General features: G+C 43.0%; 1 protein-coding gene across 5 annotated transcripts in view; it reads right to left on the reverse strand.

Annotated features, from left to right (window-relative positions):
* Positions 1 to 659: 659 nt before the first annotated feature.
* Positions 660 to 24,785, reverse strand: part of atp2b1a (ATPase plasma membrane Ca2+ transporting 1a) — a 34,136-nt gene continuing 10,010 nt past the window's right edge. Inside the window, exons 3-22 of one of the 5 annotated variants that reach the window (XM_035147081.2) lie at positions 17,587 to 17,784; positions 17,159 to 17,416; positions 16,826 to 16,951; positions 15,667 to 15,828; positions 15,460 to 15,498; positions 13,532 to 13,687; positions 13,178 to 13,392; positions 12,629 to 12,871; positions 12,303 to 12,544; positions 11,538 to 11,775; positions 10,644 to 10,823; positions 10,469 to 10,556; positions 10,261 to 10,367; positions 9,958 to 10,149; positions 9,254 to 9,467; positions 8,950 to 9,161; positions 8,675 to 8,782; positions 7,449 to 7,637; positions 6,748 to 6,837; positions 660 to 3,984 (exon numbers count right to left, since the gene is read on the reverse strand). In XM_035147081.2, the coding sequence (XP_035002972.1) occupies positions 3,598 to 3,984; positions 6,748 to 6,837; positions 7,449 to 7,637; positions 8,675 to 8,782; positions 8,950 to 9,161; positions 9,254 to 9,467; positions 9,958 to 10,149; positions 10,261 to 10,367; positions 10,469 to 10,556; positions 10,644 to 10,823; positions 11,538 to 11,775; positions 12,303 to 12,544; positions 12,629 to 12,871; positions 13,178 to 13,392; positions 13,532 to 13,687; positions 15,460 to 15,498; positions 15,667 to 15,828; positions 16,826 to 16,951; positions 17,159 to 17,416; positions 17,587 to 17,784 (3,644 nt within the window). In that variant the 3' untranslated portion in view covers positions 660 to 3,597. Of the gene's footprint in view, positions 3,985 to 5,119; positions 5,177 to 6,653; positions 6,838 to 7,448; positions 7,638 to 8,674; positions 8,783 to 8,949; positions 9,162 to 9,253; positions 9,468 to 9,957; positions 10,150 to 10,260; positions 10,368 to 10,468; positions 10,557 to 10,643; positions 10,824 to 11,537; positions 11,776 to 12,302; positions 12,545 to 12,628; positions 12,872 to 13,177; positions 13,393 to 13,531; positions 13,688 to 15,459; positions 15,499 to 15,666; positions 15,829 to 16,825; positions 16,952 to 17,158; positions 17,417 to 17,586; positions 17,785 to 24,785 lie in introns of all 5 variants that reach the window. The other 4 variants (XM_035147085.2, XM_035147084.2, XM_035147086.2 and 1 more) reach the window with 4 other exon arrangements.

Raw genomic sequence — 24,785 nt, forward strand, 5'->3', positions numbered from 1 at the left:
CAAAGCCAAAAGTGATTTAAGCACTTGATATAAAATTAAATTTGTTCATTACTTCCCAACAACTAAAATGAATAAATGAATTGCATGTTTTTTTAAGAATTATGTTCAAAGATATAACATATACACAAAAACTAATTCACTACTCCATATTGCTGAATGTGAAATATTCACATGTGAACGTTTGATGTCACTTAAAGTCCCATTAAAAGAAAACAATATTAAATATTACCTTGAATCACACTCAGTAGAAAATATTAGATTAGTTCAATAAATGAATTATTGAAGTAAAGGTAAAAAAGTAAAATATAATTAAAATGTAAATTGAGAAAAATGTAAAAAAGAAAAATGGTAATAAATAAGAGTAATGACATTTTTTTAAATCTGAACAAAATCTTTAATTCATTGCCATTAACAAACCAATTTGGGTTAAATGCAAATATAAGTTTGCATCGACTTTGTCAGTTTATACTTTAACACTGATTTATCTGCTTCTGTTCATGAGCTAAAATCCACTGGTTATAAAACAGTTGGAAATTGTGCAGTTATGCAGAAAAGCAGCCGAGAGAAAAATCCCCTTGACTTGAGACTTTCTGCAAACATAAACAGAAATGTAGGATTTCCACTGAGCACAGAGACAAAAGACAACATGGCCCTGCAGGTAGGCTAAATACATTTTTTATTTTTAAAAACCATACACATTACTCGACAAGTTTCAAATGTAAATCCAATCACGATATCCATTTAAAATGCTCAAGATAAACAGACATGAAGTACTTTTATTTCCAAATGTTAAAAGATAAAAAAATAATAATCCATAAAACAGATGGAAAAAAAAACAAACATTCGTTCCCGTTACAGGAAGAAGCTACAGAACTAACTCCTCGTGTAGATTCCGCTCGACTTTTTCCTCACTCTGCATATGTATATCCTAGCTGCTGTTTTGTCATCTGTAAAACAAGAGGGGAAAAAACAAAACAAAAACAAAAACCCATCTCCTCAGAGAACGCTGTGATTTGAAAACATTTTTTGACCTCCATGTTCTACCCCCCCCCCCCGTCCACGGCCCTGCAGGTAGAGGCGTCCGGGAGGCTGCAGGTACAATCTGCAGCCTGCCGCCGCGACTCGACCCCGTGTGGTTCGACAAGCACCGTCCCCCCCAAAACAGTTAATTAAGCAACAAACAAAAGCAGAAGCCTGTTCTCTTTCACACCATTTGCACCCTGAGATGAATATTCCAGAACAACACACATTTTAGTGGCCAAACCCCCTCCCCGTAGAATGTGATTGGTGTCAAATCATCCAAAATCGCTGTAAGTGCGACGCAAAGGTATCATCAGTATCGTCATAAAAATACAAAGGTACATCTTTTATTGTGATTTGTATCAAAATCCCTTTTTTTTTCTCTCCCCACCCCCCCACCGAGGAACGCTATGAAATAAAAGTACCCTGTGCTGTTAGATACCAGTGTATGCCTATAGTCTTTATTCTTGAAAAATGCACATGACCAAATTCTTTAGCAATTCCAGTACATCAGGTGTCAAAAATATCTCACAAACGGATCAAATGCAGCAACATGTATTCATGATGGAGTCTTTTTGGGACAGGACTGAAGAAAAAGAACAAAACAAAACAAAAAATCTTTTTTTCCTCGGTTTTTGATATTTTTTCAAAAGGTCAAACAAGAAGAAGTTAGAAGAGTTAAATAAAGTTTTGTTTCCTAAAGTGTGGATCGAAAAGATTGAATGAAATATGAAAATAATTCACTTGCTTTTCTTTTTCTTTTAAAACCAGGACGATGTTTGACTATCTAAATACACAATATCTGAAGTTAAAAGGTTTCTTTCTGTCTTTATGGATTTCTTTTAAATTAAAATACTTTTTCTATGCCTGAGTAAACAAATGTAAGTGTCGTACGTTGGCAGATGGCCTGACGTTTTGCTGGGAAATAAGTAACAAAAAATTGAAATAAAATAATCCACAGATCTTTTTCAAAAACTGATGACAGGAGCCATATTTATCAAGCATCCAGAGGCAGGAAATCCTAAAGTTTTAAGAACGAGGTTTATTTGGTTTGACCTGTTTCTTGAACGTGGTGAATGACAGAACCAAGCATCATCTAAATTATTGTTATCATTAAAGCCAAGGCACATTCACGTTTACTCCAGGTGCACTGGATGAACAGTTTGTGATATAGCGCAACTTTCAACTATTGGTTTAAAATGCTATTATTAATTTTTTTTAAAGCTAATGAAGTGTAAAAGTCGTTTTAATGCTTTTGTGAGTTTTGGCAGAAACAAATTTTTAGCCTTAATGTTTTAGTTCAGCGATTTTTAATTCTCCGCATTAGTAAAACTAATAACAACTAGGTGAAGTTGTAAAAACACAGAAATCTAAAAAGGAAAACCTGGACTTTGTGCTGAAAGCGAGCGCAGGAGGCTTCTGAAGGACCTGGTGTCCGACTCTGAGGTAAGACTTTGTCTCCCGCTCCCATTTTCAGCCGTAGCTCCGAGATGCTTGTTAAATACGGGGCCCCGGGTTAATTCTCCAAGAAAAAAATAACAAATCCCTTTTAATGAGTGAACCTTTCAACATGTGGAAATTCTCAAACACAACATAATGAATGAAAAAGAGAATCCAGAACTCCAGAAGGTTTTGTGCACATGAAAAAACTATCGAAGAAATGGAAGAAGTAAATATTTATAGCGATGTTAGTGTACAGAGGCCCGAATCGTCTTTCCCTGTCCCAACTCTCGTGAGAAGCACCTCGCCCGGTGGACCTCTTTTCTATACAAGCCTTAGTGTTTATCGGTTTGGCTAGAGGTTTCTATATTTATCTACAAATATATAACAAATAAAACTTGCAGGCAAAAATAGTTAAGTTTCAATAGAAACACCCTTTTTCCTGAAAATACAGCAGTATCTGAAATAATCCTCTCATTCATCGTTTTTTCTGTCCCACTTTTCTGCATCATACATCAGGAAGCTCTTTTGCCTACAAACAGAAAAAAAGTATCTACAAACTTTGTAAACAGACCTGCTTTTTTTCCAAAAAAAACATAAATAACTCAAAATATTAACAGCCAATGGAGCAGAAATACGTTTTGAATGAGCAAGGGCCAAAGAGATAAATATACAACACCATTCAGATAAAAGAGAAGCTAAGGTTCTTTCAGATTTCTTACAGACGATCTTCAAGCCAGGAGGGAGCGCCTCCCCTTCTCAATTAAAATAATAATAATAATAATATTAATAATAGAATAAGAAAAACAGGTCACTTTCAATCTGAGTTTATAATCACCCCTTGTTTACCGAGAGAAACAAAAGTTGTCAGGAGGGAGGGCTGGAGTCCTCGTGTGCGGGGTGTTAATAAGAACCAAAAAGAAAAGAAGACCAAAGCATCCACACCAAGCCGTACATTCCTCTGAATGTTTGCTGTTCTTTGAGTCCAGCCCACGCCGAGCTCACACCGGACTCCCCTCTCCGTCTAGCCCTTCGTCTCTCCACTGCGAGTGTTCCTGCGTTCAGTCCGAGTCGAGCTCCTTGGTGGTGGGTAGAAAAGTGGTGGTGACGTGCAGAGCGAGGGAGGGCGGGGTCCGATCAAAGGGAGGTCTCCAGGCTGTGTAGGGGGCTCCCCGGGGCCGAGGGGGTTCCTGATTTGGGGCCCTCCGGGAGGAGGTGGTTGCTGCTCTCCACAGCGTTATTGTTCTGGTTTGGGGAGGGCGAGACCGGCGGGGTGGGGGCGGCGGTGTTGCTGGGCGAGGGTGAGGGCGGCGTGGGCGAGGCGTTGCGGGGGCTGGCGGAGTTGCGCTTGGTGGGAGCGTCGTCCTCTGCGTCTGTGTCGTCTATGAGGGGGATGTGGGGCTCAGAGTCCTCTATCCGAAACTCGGGGTGGGTCATGAAGTTGTGGATCGATGATCGCGACTCTGGCTTCTCCAGCCCCTCATAGAGGGAGATGGAGCTGCGGAATGCATTCACCACCCGGATCTGGGAGGGAGGGAGGGAGAGGGGACAGGGGCATACGTTTAGTCTCATTCAGCAATGACACACTCGAGCTATTCATTTCAACACGTGGATTTTAAGCACAGATTTTAAAAGAAAACCTCAACACGGGTTTTTATTGGGTCAATAATAGGTGAGTTTTAGGGGCAAAAAAAATCATCAGTGAGGGGGGAAACTCTCAGAGACACGTGCAGGTCTTGTGCAGTTATTTCTAGTAGGCAAATTACAACTTAAAACCAGTTAAGTGTAAGTTGTTTTACCCCTTTTCTACACTAAGTCAGCCTCAAAACAACAGTCGAAGTCCTCACTACTTTATATTTAAAGTGAAAACAGCAGAAGCCAAACTCCTTCAGTTCAGGTTCACTTCTGTGCTGCTGAATTTATTCATTCTCCAGTAAAAAATGAATGGATATTAAAATGGCATTGATCTAGAGTCCGTCCACAGGCCTGAACCCTGACGCTAACGCACACAGCTAAAGTCACAATGACATGAGCGTCAGTAATGATTGACATACTGGACTGTGAACCTGTACCGAGCCAGCATTGGTAAAAATAAAAAAGTGTTTCTGAGAGAAAGAGAAAACCTGCGAGAACAAACCTGACACCTGACTATTAATTCAATGCAAGGTAAGCCGTTTTGTTTAGGAGTGGTAGTATTTCACAAAAACACTTTGTAGAGGCCTGTGTCTGATTAATCAAAATGCAAAAAAAGGGAACCAAGAGACGAGAGGAATGCTGCTCTTCAGACAAGAACACATCCAGAGAGAGAGAGAGAGAGAGAGAGAGAGAGAGAGAGAGAGAGAGAGAGAGGACAGAGGCCGGACACAAGAGTTTACTGTTGTTGGACATGCTTAGGAGAGAGAGAGAGAGAGAGAGAGAGAGAGAGAGAGAGAGAGAGAGAGAGAGAGAGAGAGAGAGAGAGAGAGAGACAGTTGGACAGAGACAGAAAGAGAGGAAAAAAGGGGTGGTCAGTTACAGCTCATGTTTGTGGAGTCAAAACAAAGAAAGCTGCGGCAGCCAAGCATGTCTACAAGCCGGTATACATGTCCAAAACAGCACAACGAGAGAAAACTCACAAACGAGACCAGAGACTTTGAACCCATGCAGAGCGTGGCACTACCTTGGTGTTCAATGGTAGTAAACCTTTGAGTATAGCCCATGACACATTTCACAGAATCTAAAGAAGAATATGTGGGGGGTCAGTGGGAGTCATTCTTTTAGGGTCAGGTGGACAACACACAGATTCACACAGAAGAAAAGATGTCAAGGTAAAAGTGGCTGTTTTCTAAAAGCACCTGGAGGGAGAAAAGTTCAGAGTTTAAATCGGGAACAATCGTCTGCTCACACAAAGGAACACAGCACCTGAGACAGAGGCCGACGTATGACATCATTTTTTTTCAGGGAAACACAATTTGCTGTTAATGTGTCTGGGGAAAGTCCCACATGTTTACATTCAAGAGCACAGTCATTTATTCCATTAAGCTTGTAATGACATCTGTTAGACATTTAAAAATCCGCTGCTGCTGCTCGGGACGCTCCGCCTGGGAAGATCTGAAAGAGAGAACGAGTCATTGTCGACACGCACACGCATTCCTGCTGCGGGCACGATAGCGAGGTGGGGTGGGGTGGGGTGGGGGGGGCTTTTGGAACTCCTCTGCACACAGTCGTCCACACTCAACTGGCACGGGTGTTAGAGCTGCCAGACCCTGAAAAAACGTAGGCACGACCATGCTTCTAAACCCACCAACAAACTGCTGCTGGTTACCCCGCTACTCATGAGAGCAGGCACACGCCAGAACGACCACGCCCCCCCTTTTTGGGTGAAACCAAACACCGTGAAAGCGGCGGCTAACAGTTGAAAGTTGTACCGGTACTTTGCATAAAAGCTGCGGCGTTGCAATACGTAAATTTAAATCTGCCGCCAGTCAAATCAGAGGATCGGTTTTCACCCACAAACGGACGTGGACATTCTGCTCTCATCTATGAGAGGTGTTTTTCTATAGGCCTCTTCTCTGCCCCCCCCCCCCCATTTCTTTTCACACAGCAAACTCCCAGAGAAGAGCCACGGCTGGAGGAGAAGTCTTCATTATTTCACCGACACAGACAATCCACTGACGTCCTGGTTTACTGCGTCTCTTATTGGTTTTCAGTGCCGTGATCATGGGCATATACTCAAAACATTTACCCAGCTGGTCTAGAGAGCTGCGACACAGACCCATGGGCGCTACACGGGGGCACAGAGCAGACGGAGGCAGCTGCAGACAAACCTGGCGACTGTCAATTTAGAATTTGTTTGTCAAATATGAAATGCAAATCATCCCCCCTCCCCCTCCCCTCCCCTGAGATAACTGTTAAACCTTTCAAAGCGGAAGCAGAACAGAAAACATGACACAGAAAAAAGACCTTGACGCCAGAAGCGACCTGGTTACAGGGAACATATATATATACACACAGCAGTGTTATCGAAGCAATATGGAAGATGTTGTATATTTGGTGCCATTTTTTGGGGGTGGGGGGGAAACGGGGAGAACATTTGGAGGAGCATGAGAGAGTAAAAGTGTCAACGTTAGGTGAGAAGAAGAGTGGAGGAGATGTTAGAAGAACAGAAGAAGTAAAAAAAATAAAAGTCTCATGCACTAGAGGAGAACACGCACACTCACACCCCACAGTGGCAGAAGCGGAGTTGGCGGCAGTGGCAGTAGTGGTAGTAGAAAAGGCTACATGTGTAGGGCTAGAAACATTGGTTACATCGTGCTGTTGTTGGCTGGAGTTGGAGGCCTGCCGCCTTAGAGCCCCCTGAAAGGAAGTTCCACTCTGGAACGCACTCACTACATCCATCTGCAAAGAATCAGACAGCGTGACAGGAGAAAAAAGCCCAGAGGAAATAAAACACAACACAGCCAGAGGAGAAAAAAGAAATAAAGAAAAGGCACCAGTAACCATAGAGAAAAAATGTCACTTGGAAAATTGGATTCAGGTATTAAAGTTAAAGAGAGAGGGAAAAGGTTGGGTTTGGGTTTAAAGGCACTGATCGGAGAATGACCTCACTTTCACGCTTTTCTCTTCAGGATCCGGTCGTACTTACAGCTAGAGCCACGCCAACAGTCTGTGAACCATCAGCTGTTCCCTCCTGCTTTCTATCCAATCCTAAATTCACTTGCTGCGCATCAGTACCTTCAAACTAGTCGTGTTTTTTTTTTTTAGCAGATAGATTCAGGCCGAGTCAGAAATAGGCACAGGACCCTGCTTTAGCTCAGAAGCAGAACAGAACAAATCAGAGGAGGGCCGTTTTTTTTAAGGGCACAAGCCATTCTTTAAAAAGTGCCAAGTGAAGAGAACAAAAACATAGATTTTAAGCTGGAAGAGCAGTAGAGTTAAAGGGTTTATGGCTTTTGATTCCCTTGGTGTCGGGTGCAGTGTTTCGTGGGTACGCAGGGTTGGTTGGTTACCTGAGTCTGGATGCGATTGAGGCCTCGGAACCAGAGGATCTGGCCCCGGCGAAGCTCCCGCTCAGCGTGGTCGATCTCCTCCATGTCATCCAGCTCCTCCAGCTCCTCGTCCGGGATCTCATCCTTCTGGGTGCCGTGGCCCGCCGTTTTCAAGAATTTTAAGCGGCTGGTGGGTATTGTGGAGATTACCTGGAAGACATCGCAATGTACATGAGAAGCCCGGCCGGCTGGTGATGTCACGCTCCTCGGCGAGGGGGAAAGTGACATTTCATTATTGCAGGACGATCCACACTTCTGGGTACATCGCCGACATTAAGCAGCCAGTGACCCAGAAAATGAGCAGCAGTGCCAAAGGGCTGGTGAGAGACGGTCGGTTTGACGTCATCGGGGTTTGTTCCGAGTTACACACTTGGATGTCAACGTTCTCGGAAGCGGAATAATAAAAAGCAGATAATGATGGTGTTGTGACGAAGTACTTAATCTTTTTAACGGCTGCCGACACGTCAGCCAACGATCCGGTGATAAACACAGACACAAGACCTTTTCAGAATCAGTCATAATCAGTTTTAGTTTTCTTACGTTGGCGTCTATAAAAAGCTCCCTCCTCCTAACTCGTTTTATATCATGATAATACATCATATTACAGCTGAGAAGATTTATCTTTTGATCAATTTGTTAAGTAAAAACTCACAAATCTTCTCAGTAATTTTTTAAGCTAAATTTCCAAACATTCTATGATTTCATCATCTTAAATTTGAAGATCTTTTGCTTTTCTGCTTCACAACTGATTTTCCACCAAATTACTTTTGCAGAATTGATCAGATGCAACAGGCTCTATGATGTTGCCACATTGGCCTCTGGGAAGTTTTCCACTTAACAACAAACTAACTGGGAAAATAATATGCAGATAACAAAAACCAATTGATAGTTGCAGCCCTACATCATATTTAAAAATGACTTCATTGTCAATGGCCAGGATATAAAAATATACATATATCCTGGAGGAGATGAGAAATAAATAAAAAAGTAAAATACAAACAGCTTAGTACAAATCAGGTTGATACATAAAAGTTTAAGTTATGTACTACGCACTATTATAAAACCATTGTCTCCCTTCTGTCACAGCCTCCTTACTAAGCCTATTCCAACACTAGAGGGCAGTACAATCTCACACTTTCTTAACTGGCAGACTTAAGGTGGAACCGAGCTGCACTGTGTCATCATACCTGTCCCCATAGTAAGGAGCCGAAGCCTAAGAATGTGCACCACAGCCACTGGTCGATGGACAGAGCCACGCAGCTGAATGGTTTCCCTCCAAACTGCACGATGACAATCTAGAGGAGCAGGAAGACAGGTGGAATTCATTAGAGAGGAAAATGCCATTTAATATTTACAGGTCAACACTTTGTGGTGAGGATAATCTCTTTTCATATACAAGTCAGAAGCACATTGACCCAATAAAAAGTAGGTAAGTTATCAAATGTCTGCAGTCGCACTTTACCTGGATAATAAAGGTACCGAAGACGATACTACAGAAGATGAGGTTGTTGAAGATGCCATCGAAAACATTCCTTTCCCCGTGGATCTTGCGGGCGTTGATCTCGTTGAAAAGCTGCATCATTACAAAGGTGTTGAAGACGATGGTGTAGTGTTCGGAGGGCGGGGCGTGGAGGGGAGCGTTCCTGCCGCTGTCTATGTCAAAGATTTTCTCACCTGCAGAAAACAATCAGGGTTTGGATCGATTTTACAGAGAAACTTCACTGGCTCCATTTGCACAAAGAGCTACGCCTGTTACAGCGTCTTACCAGCAAAGAGCAGAGAGAAAATGATGACGAGCTGGAACACGCCCTGGCCGAGGATGTTCTTCATCATGGTGCGGGAGATGAGAGGCTTGTTGCGGCCATATGGCTTCCTTAGCAGCAGGGCCTCTGTGGGGGGCTCCGTGGCCAGAGCGAGTGAGGCGAAGGTGTCCATGATCAGGTTGACCCAAAGCATCTGTACGGCTTTGAGAGGAGAGTCCTGGCGGAGGAGAGGCACAACAAATTAGGTCACCTTTTTATAACTTCTCAAAATATCATGAAAATCTGGAGCATCTATAGGAGACGTTCGAGTTGTCGTGAACCAAATGTTTTGATATGAGAGAGATTTGGTTTCTGTGCACTGGTTCTTTGAGGATTTGTGGTTACGTGACTGGATTCTTTTGGAAATAAGATATTTAATATTTAATGTCTTGAAAAAACTGCAGCATTTTTTATTGGAGACACTCAAGTCACTCCATTAAGCTTCAGAACACATCTACTGTCGACTACAAAAGACATATTAAAAAATCATTAAGGAATTTAACAGGTGCTTATGATTGCTAATGCATGAGGAAATTAAAAGGAATATGCCTCATTAGAAACAAAATACAGCGAATGAGACAGTTCGAAGGTGCACGGCGTGTATTTCTATATTTTATAAAAATGATATCAGACCCAGTGTAGCTTCTCGGATTTGATCTAAGTCTAACCTGTGTGATGCAGGCTCCGGTAAACGCCACGATGACAGCCACCACGTTGACGGTCAGCTGAAACTGGAGGAACTTGGAGATGCTATCGTAGACGTTGCGTCCCCACATGACGGCTTTGACGATGCTGGAGAAGTTGTCGTCGGTCAGGATGATGTCAGACGCCTCCTTGGCTACATCTGTGCCGGCAATACCCTGGAGATGAAAAGACGATGATCAGGGACGCATCTGTATCTAGTCACAACGTATTTAACATCGCTACGCTTCTATATTTTTTCAGAATCAACTGTAAGAGAGAAAACTCACCATAGCAAAGCCGACATCAGCTTTCTTCAAGGCAGGACCATCATTTGTACCATCTCCCGTCACTGCCACCACTTGTCTCCGTTCTATTACTGTGCTGTCTATAATACCTAGAATAATAAAACGAGACAATTTTTAATTAAACCTCAAAAGCCGCCAAATAAACAGTGACAATGAAACACTTTTTCCAAAACAAGGAAAACAGAAGTACCTTTCACTAAGGTGTGTTTATCTGTGGGTGAGGAGCGAGCCAGTACTCGTAACTTGGGCCAGATCTTGTCAATGCGTTCTTGTTCAATCTAGAAACAGGAGAAAAAAACCTAATAGAATCCCGACAGCACATCTGCAACAGTCTCTCTGAGGTACAGTGTTTTGCTGTGGCCCACCTCTCCTTTCTCGTTCCGTATCCTTCGGTTGAACTCTTTTCCCTCCAGGCAGATGAAGTCGTCTCCGGGCAGTAGGATGCCACACTTGGTGGCGATGGCTCGAGCTGTGCCGATGTTGTCCCCAGTCACCATTCGCACTGTGATGCCAGCGCGTTGGCATTTCCTGATGGCGTCTGGGACCTGGAGGAGAGCGGAAACACAATTAAGGAGGAAATGCGTGTTGGTTTTTTTGCCTTCATCACTGGGGATTTCAAAATTTAAGCTCGGCTACGCTTTTACTTTCGTATTTAAACACTGAAATAAAAGATTCTTTGTGTTGTGAGGCAATCGTTGCTGACACGAAACAGCTTTTAGGATTTGGTCGGGGTTTAGATTTATAGAAATTGGGTGGCGGATTCTCGCTGCTAAAATCTGTCCCTTTTTAAAAACAACATGTGGTTTGTTTTCTGCAAAATAGCTGAGTGTGTTCGACCTGAACAAAGTAAATATGCGATGGAAGAAGAAAGCTGAGCATCTAACAAACTAATGACCCAGTTCTTTTTCATTTACTTGTCTCACTGAGGAGGCAGCCCCTTCAAATGCCTGAATATCTTAATTGCTGCATTATTTCAGATTTTCATGCTTCGTGCAAAAGTGGTGTCGCATCTCGCTTTTAAAAAAAAGCCTGAAGCAGCATCTCCTGTCATTCAAATTCCCTGCTTTACTCCGCCTCAGTGTCTCACAGTCCACTGGAGCTGCTAACCCCTTTAGCTGCCAGTGTGCTTCTTCAGAAGTGCTTGTTGGGCCGTTTAGGAGTTCAGGAACAAGCAAGTCTAATTTCCGTTTTTAGCGTTGTTTAATGAAGTCAAATTCTTCCAATTAAGACAATTACAATGTCTGCGTGCAGCTGCCTACCTCGGGTCTCACGGGGTCTTCGATGCCCACCACGCAGAGGCAGGTCAGTCCGGTGAGGATGTCGTTTTCATTGTCCCAGTCAGGCTCCCCCTCAGAAACAGGGAAATCTCTAAACGCAAGGCAGATGGTCCTCAGGCCCTCTGAGGCCATGGGCTCGATCACTTTTTTTACCATGTCATCTCTGTCCCGTGGGCGAAATATCTTGGCCTCACCGTTTGCCAACTGGACTTTATAGCACCTGGGCAGGGAAAAGAGGATATATTAATATATAACCGTATATCTAGAAGGGGGTAAAGAGACAGAAGGGAGAAGTGGGAGCGAGGCATTAAGAGAGATGGAGTGCAGAAATGTGGATGAGGAAGATAGATGCTGGATTGTTAAAAGATAATGAAGGTGAGACAAAGGAGTAAAGGAAGAGGAGGAGAAGACAAAGGGTGTGAATGATGAGCTGCAGTAGTAAGGAGTCACACTAAGCCCTGTGGGTTAGAAAGAAGCCTGCTTGGTTAAGAGGCTTACAGAGTTGTTACCGGCTCATTTTCTCAGCCCCTGTTTTTAAGTTGCAAAGTAAGGGGCTTGGGTGGGATGGACTTGAACTTCTTAGCTGCTTAAACCACAACACATATCATTCACGGCAGAGTCTGGCCAGCTGGAGCAAGTAAATACCTACAGAATAACTTTTTATTGGGTATACACCCACCATGCAATCCAGTGTACAAAAAAAACCCCACAAAGGATTAAAACAAAAGACAAGAAGTGTGTTCTTACTTTTTTAAGAGAATTTCGGAGGCTCCTTTGCTGAACATACGGTAGCTGCCATCAGCCAACTTCAACACGGTGCTCATAGACTTGCGGACCGAGTTGAAGGTGTAGACTTTGTACAGTTTCTCCTCGGGGATCTCATTGCGGATGGCCTGGTAGTCTCGCTTCAGGTCATTAGAAAAGCCAAGCAAGGCACATTCGGTCTTGTTACCCACCTGCCGTGGCAAGCCTCCTTCTTTCTCCGGAGGCTGCAGATAAATTGAGAAGACGGTCAGTGTTTTCCTAAAGCCAAATAAATAACAAGGCAATACAAAAGCATTTCACAAGCCTACCATGATCTTGGTGGTGTAGGCGCAGTTGACTGCAATACCCAGAATCAGGACATCTAAAATGGAAGCGGGGATGTTGTCTGGTTCCGGGACTTTCTTGTGGAACTTCTCAGCGATGTAGGCCTGCACCACGGTCATGCGGTTCATTGTGAGGGTGCCGGTCTTGTCGGAGCAGATGGCGGTGGCATTGCCCATCGTCTCACATGCGTCCAAGTGACGCACGAGGTTGTTGTCTTTCATCATTTTCTGTAGGAAGATAAAACAAATCATTAAATGATTAAAAGACAGTGACTGTAAATTAAGCTTCACGAGCAGAAAGGCACCCGCAAATCTCAACTTGTCGTAAAAAGAAATGTGTGCAAACGAGTAAAATGAATAGCTCCTTGATGGGATGAAGTCCTCTATTGGCAAACAAGTTAAGCAGATGGGATCATTTGCTTTGCTTTAGGGTATCAGTTAGCCAAGTCTTAACAGCATGGTGGCTAGTTTTAATAGGCTAAAGTGCAAGCTGGTCCGCGCTAAGCACAGGTCGCTTTGGCAGGAGGACTTTACCTTAACGGAGTATGCCAGGGAAATGGTTACGGCGAGCGGCAGGCCTTCGGGAACCGCCACCACCAGAACAGTGACGCCGATGATGAAGAACTTCACAAAGAACTGAATGTAGATGGGAGTGCAGTCCTTGTCCCAGGGCAGATTCTGGATCCAGAAGGTGTCGACTACAAATAGCACCACCAGGATGATAACAGTGATGGCTGACATAACCAGACCTGGGAGGGAGATGGGAAGAAGACAGTCAGGGAATTATGAGGATATCAACAACATGCTACTAATAATGGATGATTTTTTGAGGAGAAAAAGATCGCAGAAAGTCGGAGATGATTAAGTCCCAGTAGAACTACGGCTCACCTGCTTTGCCGATCTGTACAGCCAGTTTGGTCAGTTTGCCCTGGAGAACAGATTTCTCTTTCTTTGACTGGTTGGATTTTTTCTTCTCCTCGGCCTCGCCTGCCTCGTCACTGTTCAGAGGCTGCATTTCCATCGCAGCACCGTCCTGTGCTTTAGCTGCAGCAACAAGGAAAAGCTGTTAAATGAAACGCTCTTAAAATTACACTAATGTACTGGCTGTAACATTTTACTGGTGTCAAATTGAATGTCTAGATTTTGCCTATTTGCTTAGATTAAAGACCAGAAATAAAAACATTTTAGCCTCGCACCGGTGATTTAATAAACTCTGTGAGGTCAATAAAAAACTATTATTTATTTAAGATTTAAAATATTTCACCTTTTCATTTGTTTTATAGATTTTCTGGTGTTGTTAGCTCAAGAAAAAGTAGACTGTTTTCTCAGATTTTATCCCCATATTTTATTTGTATGTGACAAAAATAACAGATTATGAGAAAAGAGGAGGAGATGTCACATCACTCAAAATTATAGGATGCTATTTTTTTTTTTACTTCCCTTTTATCCATGGACCTGTTAGCAGTGATCCGACTGCAAAGTAATTAGCTCAAAGATTTATAAATGTAATTACCATCCTCGCCCTAAAGAGATTTAAAGAACAGGTTAACTAGCTGGTAGCACCGGGATCTGTCTGAGGATTCATCTACTTCTTCGACAGCGACCACGGCAGTCGTTGCCAGTTAAATTCCAATAAATCTTCTTCCTCAGCAACCCTCCATGCCCCCCCTCTCCTCTCCCCGCAGGACTGACAGGAATCCCAAACCCACATCTAACCAGGTAACCTTGGAGACGCAAAGCCTCTAATGGCGAAAGGAGGGAGGAGAAGCAGCCAGCGGGGGCCAGTCCCTGTCGTGTCACTCATCATGATAAAATTATCAGTTCTGCGGGGCACAGAGGCTGCAGGAAAAACTGACGTATCTCTCATCCCCCAGTTAACTTTTCCTAACTGCAAACTGCTAAATCATTATGCAGGAGCCCTGTGTAATTTCTGCCTTGTTGCTTTTCAGGTCTAATTTGTGCTAAGAGCTGTGTTTACTATGGTATGGACAGCGGCGTGGCACGGTGTCTGGACGTATGCGGCAGGGAGAGGAGGGGCATTAACACCGCACTACTGCAGCTGCTGTGGACTGTGGCATGTTCTGCACTTACATGGCCTGTGTAATCTCAGTCTAAAGGATTACTGTTGATTCCTGGCAGGCAGAGGGAATCTGTGCACCAGGGACTAGCGCCAGGGTTGTGGTCACAGACCCGAGCACTAGTGATCATGGCGTCCCAGGAGGACTGCAGGCCTGGCTAGCTGGTTGAGTTACCACTAAACAGCCTCATTATCATTGTTGTCAGTCTGATATCGCAGCCGGTGCAAGTCTCGTAGTTCGACTGTGAACAGTTCAGATTGGGACACCAATAGGAATCAAACTGTGGGGGCCGGGGGGGGAGAGTCGGTGAGAGAGGGAGAGATGGGTGGGAAAGCAGATGTTCTGGCCCCAGAATTGTTGCATGGCTTTAATCTCCTCATCACTAATCGCTATAACTGGATTCAGTAGCACCTGCTGCTCAAAGCGCAATGTGCCAGGGAAGGACGAGAGAAGAGGAGGGAGAGACAGAAGGGAGGGTCGGACAGTACAATGGATGGAGCAGGAACATCCCGTACCAAGAATACACGCCGACACGGGGTCATGCAGAAATATGCATCTCCTCATTACTTGCATAAAACCACTGCAGCCAATTATTAACAGATTGAGGCTGTAACGTACATCTGGCGCCGTTCAATGGGGAGGGAGCCGCTGATTAAGCTAAAGGCTTAGATGTAAAGGTAGGCGCTAAGCTGTGTGTGTGTGTGTGTGTGTGTGTGTGTGTGTGTGTGAGCAACTTACCTTTCTTACGACTTTCCGCAGCTGCATCCTGCTTTTTGACTGCAGAGAAAAAAATACACCATGGAGTGAGTACTTTCATACTTTCTTCAGTATATTCTTAAGGAATAACTACTATGCTTTTTTTCACAGTCTTAGTATATTTCTCTTTTAAATATATAAAGTCAAAATGGAAAGCAGTATAAGAAATAAGTAGTAAGAGACACTAACTTTTCCTCTGTTTCTTCTTCTCCTCCTTTTCCTTTTTCTTCTCCTCCTCACCCTCCTCGTCATCCTCGCTGCTCCCGAGTAAAGTGAAGATAATTCCAGTTTGAGAGTTGACACCCACAGCAGTGACCACCATTTTCCCTGAGCCTTCCATTACATGGGTGCCTTGAGACGGAGGAGGAAAATAAAATGTGAGTCAATAAGGAAAAGGGAGGGAGAGGCTATGTACAGAATCTGACTAAATCATGCATGCGATGTTTCCTCTGTTTCCAGGGCGACATATGCCCTTGTTTCTGTTTATACTGGAGCAAACATACCTTCCTAACTTATTTGTCGCTCTGGATTTTTCAATTTGGTTCAGACTTAATGTCGAGCTGCACTCGTTTGCCTTCTGACAAGGTGGTTTAGCAGAGCTTTCAAGTGGCATTTTCAGCCACACGCGAGAGGGAATAATAAATGTAGGTTCTCAAATGCAGGCAATAACTACAAAAGGAATGGTGCACTTGCAAGAAAAGAGACACTGATGCAAATTCACTTCAACCCTTTAATCAGCAGCCTTTAATCAAAAGCCAATTGTCAGTCGGGCTGAATAAAAATAAGTCTCAGATGGTTTCTCCGGCGATTAATACCTATGACTCGCTATTAAGCTGACAACACAGGAAAATTATGTTGATTTACACAAAAAAAGAAGAAGAAAAGAAGCTGAAGTCAAGAGTAAGGGGAGAGTGACAACAGTGAGAGGCTGAAATTTAAAAGTTCGCTCATGCTTTTGTTAATTAGCAGGATGCTCTTCTTTCATTAGTGAGAGTGACGGCAGAAAGGATACGGGCCTGTGCTGAGGGGATTCAAAAGCAGTGGTGGAGCCACACACACACACACACACACACACACACACACACACACACACACACACACACACACACACACACACACACACACACACACACACACACACACACACACACACACACACACACACACACACACACACACACACACACACACACACACAGAGACAGAGAGAGATGCACTGAAGATCATTTAGCTAAAGCTATGGTTTCAATAACATCTTTCAAAATGCACAACCTTCAGTGTCTTCTGGTCACAACCAGCGAGGAGACATCTTTTTAAAAAATTGAATGAAATGGAGGATTCTTGTTACCTGATAAAAGCATTGGATCCTTTTGTTGTGTTTTCTTGACGTGGTCCGACTCCCCTGTGAGCGAGCTCTCATCAATCTTCAGATCGTTGCCTTGGATTAAGACGCCGTCGGCAGGCAAGAGATCGCCTGAAACACACGCACGGAAAAAACACATTTAATTAGGAGCAACAGCAGCAAAGAAAACTAGAACATTTGAAATGAGAGCATTTATCTGTGAATGAATCTTGCATGATATTCATCTTAAGCATTTCGAGTTGACAGACTTATCTATTATCCATCAAGTCAGATTTATATTTAACTACATAAGCCAATTAAAGAGACTGCTCCTCTTACCATATTTTATTTGTGCAATGTCGCCGACTACGATCTCAGCCACGGGAATTTGGATAACTTGTCCTCCACGGACGACTGTAAATTTCTGTTCTTGCTCGATGCGGCTCTGGAGGCCCCTGAACTGCTTCTCTTTACTCCAGTCGTTGAACGCCGTCACCAGCACAACGCAGACAACTGAAAGAAGGATCGCCGCACCCTCGATCCAGCCCGCTTCCGCCTCATTCTCATCCTCCATGCCTCCAGCAGCCCTTCCACAGTCTGCAGGGGGACAGGGGCAAGTCTTAATATCAAACCATTATCACACCATCCCATCATTCAGGCACATTTAAAAGCACAAACTATAACAAAATAAAAAAGACTGATATCCATTAGCAGCATCAATTACTACAAAGTACAGGAAATAGAAATGAAAAATGTGAAGTACTTACTATCTCTTTTGGCATCTGGAGGTTTATAAAAAGAAAGGCCTAGTGAAACTATGGCTGCCACTTCTAGGATAATCAGTGTGACATCCTGTAGCGCCTCCCACACTAACTGTAAGAAAGTTTTGGGCTTTTTGGGTGGTATAAAATTTTGCCCAAACACTGTTTTCCGCTTCTCGATGTCTGCAAGCTGTCCGCTTAGACCTGGGGAGGGAAACAGAGGAGAAAACAATTTCAGCATTTGTTTCATTTTAATGTAAATTGTGTGATGAAAAGATATCGGTTTAGTAAATATATGGATGATGCACAGAAACTAAACTTGCTGTTTACGTACAAAACATAAAATAGCCAGTAATTTCGAGAAAGCCTTGGAGAAGAAGCAAATAGCTCTCTTTCCAAGACATTTTATAGATATTTAATAGTATTTCAATTTGGCTTTATCTAGATTAAATATATGTACGTAATGAGATGTTAAACTTAAATCTATCGTGGAATTTTATATTAGATTACAAATGTTCACATCAGAGAAGGAAAGACTTAATCGTGTGCTGGATGATTTGAACACAGATGGATGCAGTACTGCGGACAATTCGCTCCCAAGAGGAGAGAGTCAAACAAAAGTTTGTCGCGAGTTCGTCACTGGGCCTCTAGAAAAAAGAAAAAAAACATGTTCCCCTGAAAGGAATCAGCGTTTTTGATAGGAAGCTGTGGAGGCGACAGCGCCGCACGGCAATGACACACATTCTGTGGGCAGGTCGAACATTTTCACCTCTTTCAGGTACGCCACCGCCACAGAATGTGAGAACAGAGGTAAAATCTAATCCCATCAACTGCTTTTTTTTTTTTAAACACAATGACCGAAAGACTAGAGAGGTTGAATCAGCTGTACGCTCGCATACCACCGTCGTCCTGTTATAGAGTCATCTCTTTTACACATCGCATGTCTGGTTGGCCAGAGACCCATTCATCCATGTGCACAGAGCGCATTCTGCAGCCGCCCATTCAAATGCCTCCACATTCAAGGCACAGTCATATATTCAAAAGGGCCTTCGCACATTTGATGATGCATGACAGTTTTTCAGCTCTATTCATGCTGACTGACTGTGCGTGGGTGGCTGTGCAGACTGGATGGAGCTGTGCGAGTGCGCGTGTGTGCGGCTCAGAGGAGGTGGAGCAGAATTAGGGGCCAGGGAAGAGTGACTGTGTGAAACTGCTACTGACAGACAGATGGGGGTGGGAGGGTGGGGGTCGGCGGTGAGGGTGCAAGGGACTGAGGCTATTAAAGAATAAAGCCACTGACGGCGGAAGGGAAGCAGCACTGGGAATAGCGGCGACTTAATAGGGAACGAGATCAGGACGGCCAGCGTAGGGACAGACACAAGGACGAACACACACACACACACACACACTTGCAGCCTAGAGGTTTAATAAGAATTATGACTCCACATTTGTACAGTGGCAACAGCACAGGGAGGAGTACAGCACATTGTTCATGGGGGAATGAGACAATTCACCATCTCGAATGGGCTGAAATGCTGCCGAAATTCTAAATAAATGCATTTTGATTAGTTTGTATGTCAAGGCAAAGTGAAAAAGATACCGCTTTGTCAAACACTGCCTGTAAACAATTAAATTATAAGTGGTGAAATTGAAGCCTTTTTAAGAACATGATGAATAAAATCTAAGGCCTATATCAAGTACGACAGATATGAAGGACTATCAGAGTCCTAGAATTACTTACATTTTCCCAAAATTGAAGTAGCCGAGTAGAGAATAACTCTCGAAATGCAACATTATCTTCGCAAACTACAGGCAGAGACCGTAAGTATAGACTTTCCCACCGCCATGAGGAGAGTAGTTCCACGCTTCCACAGCTCAGTGTCGTGATTATGTTTCTTCCTTTTCACTACAACGTCGTGCAATCTCTAAAGAGCACTAAAATAAGGAGTCAGTGGATATTGCCAGAATCAGCCATCATACAGAATATCAAAAAAGACAACCAGACATTACATAACAGCAGCTGCTATTCATTTGAGAACCAATAACTAATACTATTCAAAAGATTTTTTTATTCAACTCGGTCCGTCTGTTTACAAACCCCCTGAACTTCAATCTATAGGTACGTTCTGATATCACTATTTTACCTTTGACTTACAGAAAAAATGTCTGTCTCAGGTTTTTGTATTTTTAGATGGGTTGTTATGAAACTGTAAAGGTTATCACATAACTAACGAATCTGAAACTGATTCTTGACTCAAGTATTTACTTATTTTATTTATTCATATGATGGAAATCCCCTTAAGTCAATTCTCACAAATAAGTGACAACTGTAATCTGCTCATTATCCCATGAGCTCTAAATAATTTGAGATACTTAAGTTTAATAAAAAAAAGGGCAATGCATCTGCAGTCAAAACAGGCTTTGACAACAGGGCTGCACTTTGCTCCGGAATTAATTCCTTCAATTTATTCCCAAAATTGAGAAGCGGACACTTTAGATGCCAGGAGCATGTTGTGAACTATCAGGGTGTAGATGTAACTTAATTAAAACACGACCTCTTGGCTTTATCTTTAATATGTCTACCCGTTTATCCCTTTAAACGACGTTTAGTCTACGTCACTGCAGAAGAAAATAATCCTGTGCCACTAGTTACAAGGTTAATTGACATTACAACCTAACACTAACACATACTCTTCTAAAAGGGAGGTGAGAAGAACATGGATGACTCACCAGCACAGCACATTAAAAAGGATACGGGGTTTATCCTGCATAGCTGCCTGTTGCTGCTCCCTGGCTGTCTCTCACCGTCTGCTTTGATTCTCTACGCCCTCTAATGAAAACATGCTGACAGCTAATACACCCCCTTTCAATTTTACACCACCTTTTCCCTTTGCATTAGAGCAATAAATACAAGTGACACAGGGCAATCAACACGTCATCCCTCCGTCGGATGCGCAAACAACAGAAAATAGGTCGGCCTTGGCCCCCTCGCATCATTTTAGCGCCCAGAGTGTGTCTCAAGTCAAACAGCTAATCATTAACCATTTAATTTGGATGCCTGTCCCCGGCTGACCCCTCTCAGTATTGTCATTTGAGCCACTCGAGAGGGGGTCAGGGTAAGTCTTCGCTTTGAGCCTGACACAATCAGATGAAACAGAGTGACAGCCTTTACCTGCCTTCACGTTAACTGTGCAGAGAAAGAGAAGTGGTAACACGCTGTCCAAGACAATGAGACAAATCCCTGGATGGACAAGCTGTTTGAAAAATATCTCAGACGGTTAACAGAATGCCAATCTTATTTATTCCGTCTGTAAACTTCATGAGACACTGAGGATCTGGACCCAAGAACTGGACCCACGAGTTACTGCAGAATGACAAGACCGTGTGGAGTCTGCTCTGCTTTGCTTTCTCCTGTCTGACTGACGGTGTGTAGCATTTGGTCTTTATTGGTGAAGCTTATATACAAAATCAGATGTCAGGGCATTTATCTTCTGCTTTTCAGTTTGCGTAAAAATATTTTTTACGTAGATTAATTTGCTAAATAACTGAGCAGATCCTGAGACGTTTAACTTGACAATTTGTTCAAGCAAGTGTAAAGTCAGTCTTTTTGGATGAATGCTCCCAGTGTCCTTTGTGACACATGAATAAAATGTTCAAACCAAATCTGGGTATGTTAATATATTATATTCATCGAAATCTAAGCTGACAGTCCAATTATCCTAGAATGAACGATGGGAATCCCGTCATCTCCAGTAAAGTTAAAGTACTTTTTTATCAGGCAAATACTTGATTTTTCAGATTTAAACAAATAGTACCAAGAGTATTTGTAGAAAACAGTTCCTTTATCAAGGGGAACAATGACAACAAAAAAAGCTTTTATAAAATGACTCAAATGCTAAAGAATGACGTGGTGAATAGGACAATGCTAAACTGTAGTTGTTTTTTTCAACTTCTATTGTTTTCAAATTTTGCAAATACCAACAAGGCTTCTGTTTTTCACTATTTTCCAGCGATCAGGGCTTTTTGGGGGTTGTTGCACATAAGCAGATTCCGCACTAATGAGCAGGGCTTTGCTTAACGAATGGAACAGCAGTTCCACATCCTCATTATTATAGCTGATCATTCCAATTCTAAAAAGAGCACATCAGATAGATGTTTTCATGCACTTTCATCACAGCATAAAGAATTTAAGTTTTTTGTATCTCAGGAATTCTGAGAAAGGGAGACCATGTTCTACCTGAGACTGGAGAATGAGGTTAGATGATTAATGAATTAGGTCATCAGTTACTTGAAGTAGCACAAGTTATTTCAATTTCAGGTTTTCAAATGTTATCTCCTTCACATATTAAGGTCAATAGGCACAATTTCCACAGCTGAGGACAAACGTGCCAACCTTTTATGACTACACATAAGGAAACACAAAAAAACAATAGTTTTCACACCTAACACCGAACAGCAGAATCTGACCATATGCATTCTGCAATCTAAGGCCCATCTCAGCACATCACATTGAATTCAGACACGAAGACAAGCTGCGCCAGCCCCCTCTGAGTCACAGAGAGTAAACTATCATTTAACAGTCTGAACCTTCCTGTTGAATGAGGGGGTGTGGAGTCAGCAGTGACAGATACAGAGAGCCTGTCAGCTTCTGAATTGCAGTCCAATTGCGGAAGCCTCTCAGCCCGCAGTCAATTGGATCGATAGGCTGGATCCCAAATATTTGACTCCACTAAAATAGCAATCAACAGGGAATAATTGTGAGAGGGAATAAATGGGGGGGGACAATGTCGATAGTATTGACGCAAAGTGGCTGTGCCCATTTGATAAGTCTAATTATGCAGGGGAAGCGGAGGATCCCATGGGGAGTAAAGAAATGCTTCTGCGTGAGTAGGACGAGGACGAGCTGAAAATATTGATGCTACAGTGCGATTTTATCTTTTCTAATGTTACGGACGGAAGTGACACATGCCCACAATCCTCCAGGGCTTCTACTCATGCTCGAGTTGTCCAGACCTTATACAGCTTTTAAATAAAAAACTGATTTGGGTGCCCAAAAGAAAGCAACTCGACAACTAAAATGCAACATCTGGGGACACTTTGTCCGACAATACCATGACCCTGAGCTGTGATATTCAATGCTAAGAAAATGTCGTAAAAGAATGAAAATTTGGGTATAATAGCACTCCGCTGATTTAATGCTATTATTACACACCGCAGGAGGACCCGTGGGAGACAGATTCAAAAACAAGAATGATCACAACTGATGCAGAAGAGGCACAGATGTCCCGACTCTTCAAGCAAGACCATGAAAAATAAGTAGAGCAGCAGCACTTCCCCTGACTTGACTGCTAGATCTGCAACGCTCAAACAAGAGTCCTTCACTTCCCATAATGCACTTTTCAATGGACTCTCCCTGCCTAGTAAAGGCTGAAGACTTCCTTAAGCGCCTCAAAGAAAACTACATGTCTACTTTCACAATCTGAAATGTTTCTCATGATGGGTTAAAGTTATTTAGAGGAAATGAAATTGTACAAATAAGACCAACTGGGCGACAGCCAGGGCCTCAGGTATCGGTGAGCTCTCATTCAAACACACACAGGATTCCTCACCACTATGGAATCGGGGTTTGTTTGACAACTACAGTGTACTAACAAAACTAAAGCGACACGAGTAAAAATCAACATAGTTTGTTAAAAATCTCAAGTATTAGTCTTGATCTGTTCCATCAGTGACGAATGCCCTTCAGGTTTCACTTGTTATTTCATTACACAGTCAAACAGACAAATGTAACGTCTGAATAAGCTTTTGCTCGTGCTCATTGTCACAGTTTCGAAGGCACATTGCACAATGAGCATAATTAAGTCTTTTCAAGCTCAGCGTTGGTATGTTAATTACTAAAATCAATCTTAATCACAGCCCAATGAATTGAGAAACCTTAGGAGATATCCAGCCTTATGTGGCAGTGCTGTATTAAATCTAACTTAATCCAAACAGGCCAGGCCTCTAAGTCTTCGAATTTGAAAACTAGCAAAAAGTAGAGTGGTACATTCATGCACAGCTGCAACACGAAAGTCCAGTTAAACTTTTGGGGTGGAAAAAATTAAAGAAGAAAAAAAAAGCTTGGAAACGTGGAGGATTAGCAAAGGATTGTCCTAAGAGGTTCCAGAAATGACCAAGCAACTAATCAGAAATCCCTTTCCAATTGTCAAGCTCCTGTAATCTTAAATGATGGCTTAATTTCACAGGCCAGTGACGAATGAGCTGATTGCCAGTGTCAAAACGCGGTGGCTGCCGACCAACTGGGCCAGCACCTGCTGCAGAGGGGAACAAACAGGGGCCTATAGTCAAACCATTTGAATGTTTCTATTTTTTCTAAAAGCTGCCTTTGCTTTGCAGGGTATTAAGACAATTTATCTGAATATTTGTTTCTACTACAAATTTAGAAACCAATGATTCCCACTCACATCTCTCTGTCTGAAAGTCAGATTTGATCATCTGAAATGACTGACGATGTAATACTGAAGTAGTTTGACAGTCGCCAACTTGCCAACTGCCACACGCATGTTTAGACAACTCCCCCGCTCTGACAAGACAAATTCCAACTCAGCACTTTCTTCACAGGTCACACAAAGGACTATTCTGGAGCCTAAACTCCAAATGAAAACAGCTAAAGAGACTACGCGTGGTGAACACAGTCCACAGAGTCAATACATGAAAGGTCAAGAATTAAAAGGCACTGTACCGATTCTTGAATGAGAGTTGTTACATGCCGTTTTATTGCATTTCTAGCATTCTTTTCGGTTAGGGAAATATATTCGCTTGCTTTGAGACAATGCAAACAGGGGACTGTTGCTGCTGCAGTGAATATGCGGTGCCGTTTTAATCTGGGATCAAACTGAAAATCCCCTCCCGTAAGAGTTCAGTCAAGGTCACACTGGCGATTAGGCAGACCGTCTATAGAGAGACAAACTGAGACAGAGCGAGAAACGAGTAGCAAAAAAACAAAACGCCAGAGAGCTCCTGGCAACCACAACTGCCCCAGTGGAGCTTTAACCTAACTGGAAATTGCTCCAGAACTATTAGCATGGTCCTTTCTTCGTGGTGACTGGTTTGGTTGTTCGCCACATGTGGGACATCGACCCGGGCAGCACCACAGCAACAACCTGCTACTATGTCCAGGCAGACAGCTGGTCTGTCTGAAGCCT

Source organism: Hippoglossus stenolepis, chromosome 22, assembly GCF_022539355.2.
Source record: "Hippoglossus stenolepis isolate QCI-W04-F060 chromosome 22, HSTE1.2, whole genome shotgun sequence".
Lineage (NCBI taxonomy): Eukaryota > Metazoa > Chordata > Actinopteri > Pleuronectiformes > Pleuronectidae > Hippoglossus > Hippoglossus stenolepis.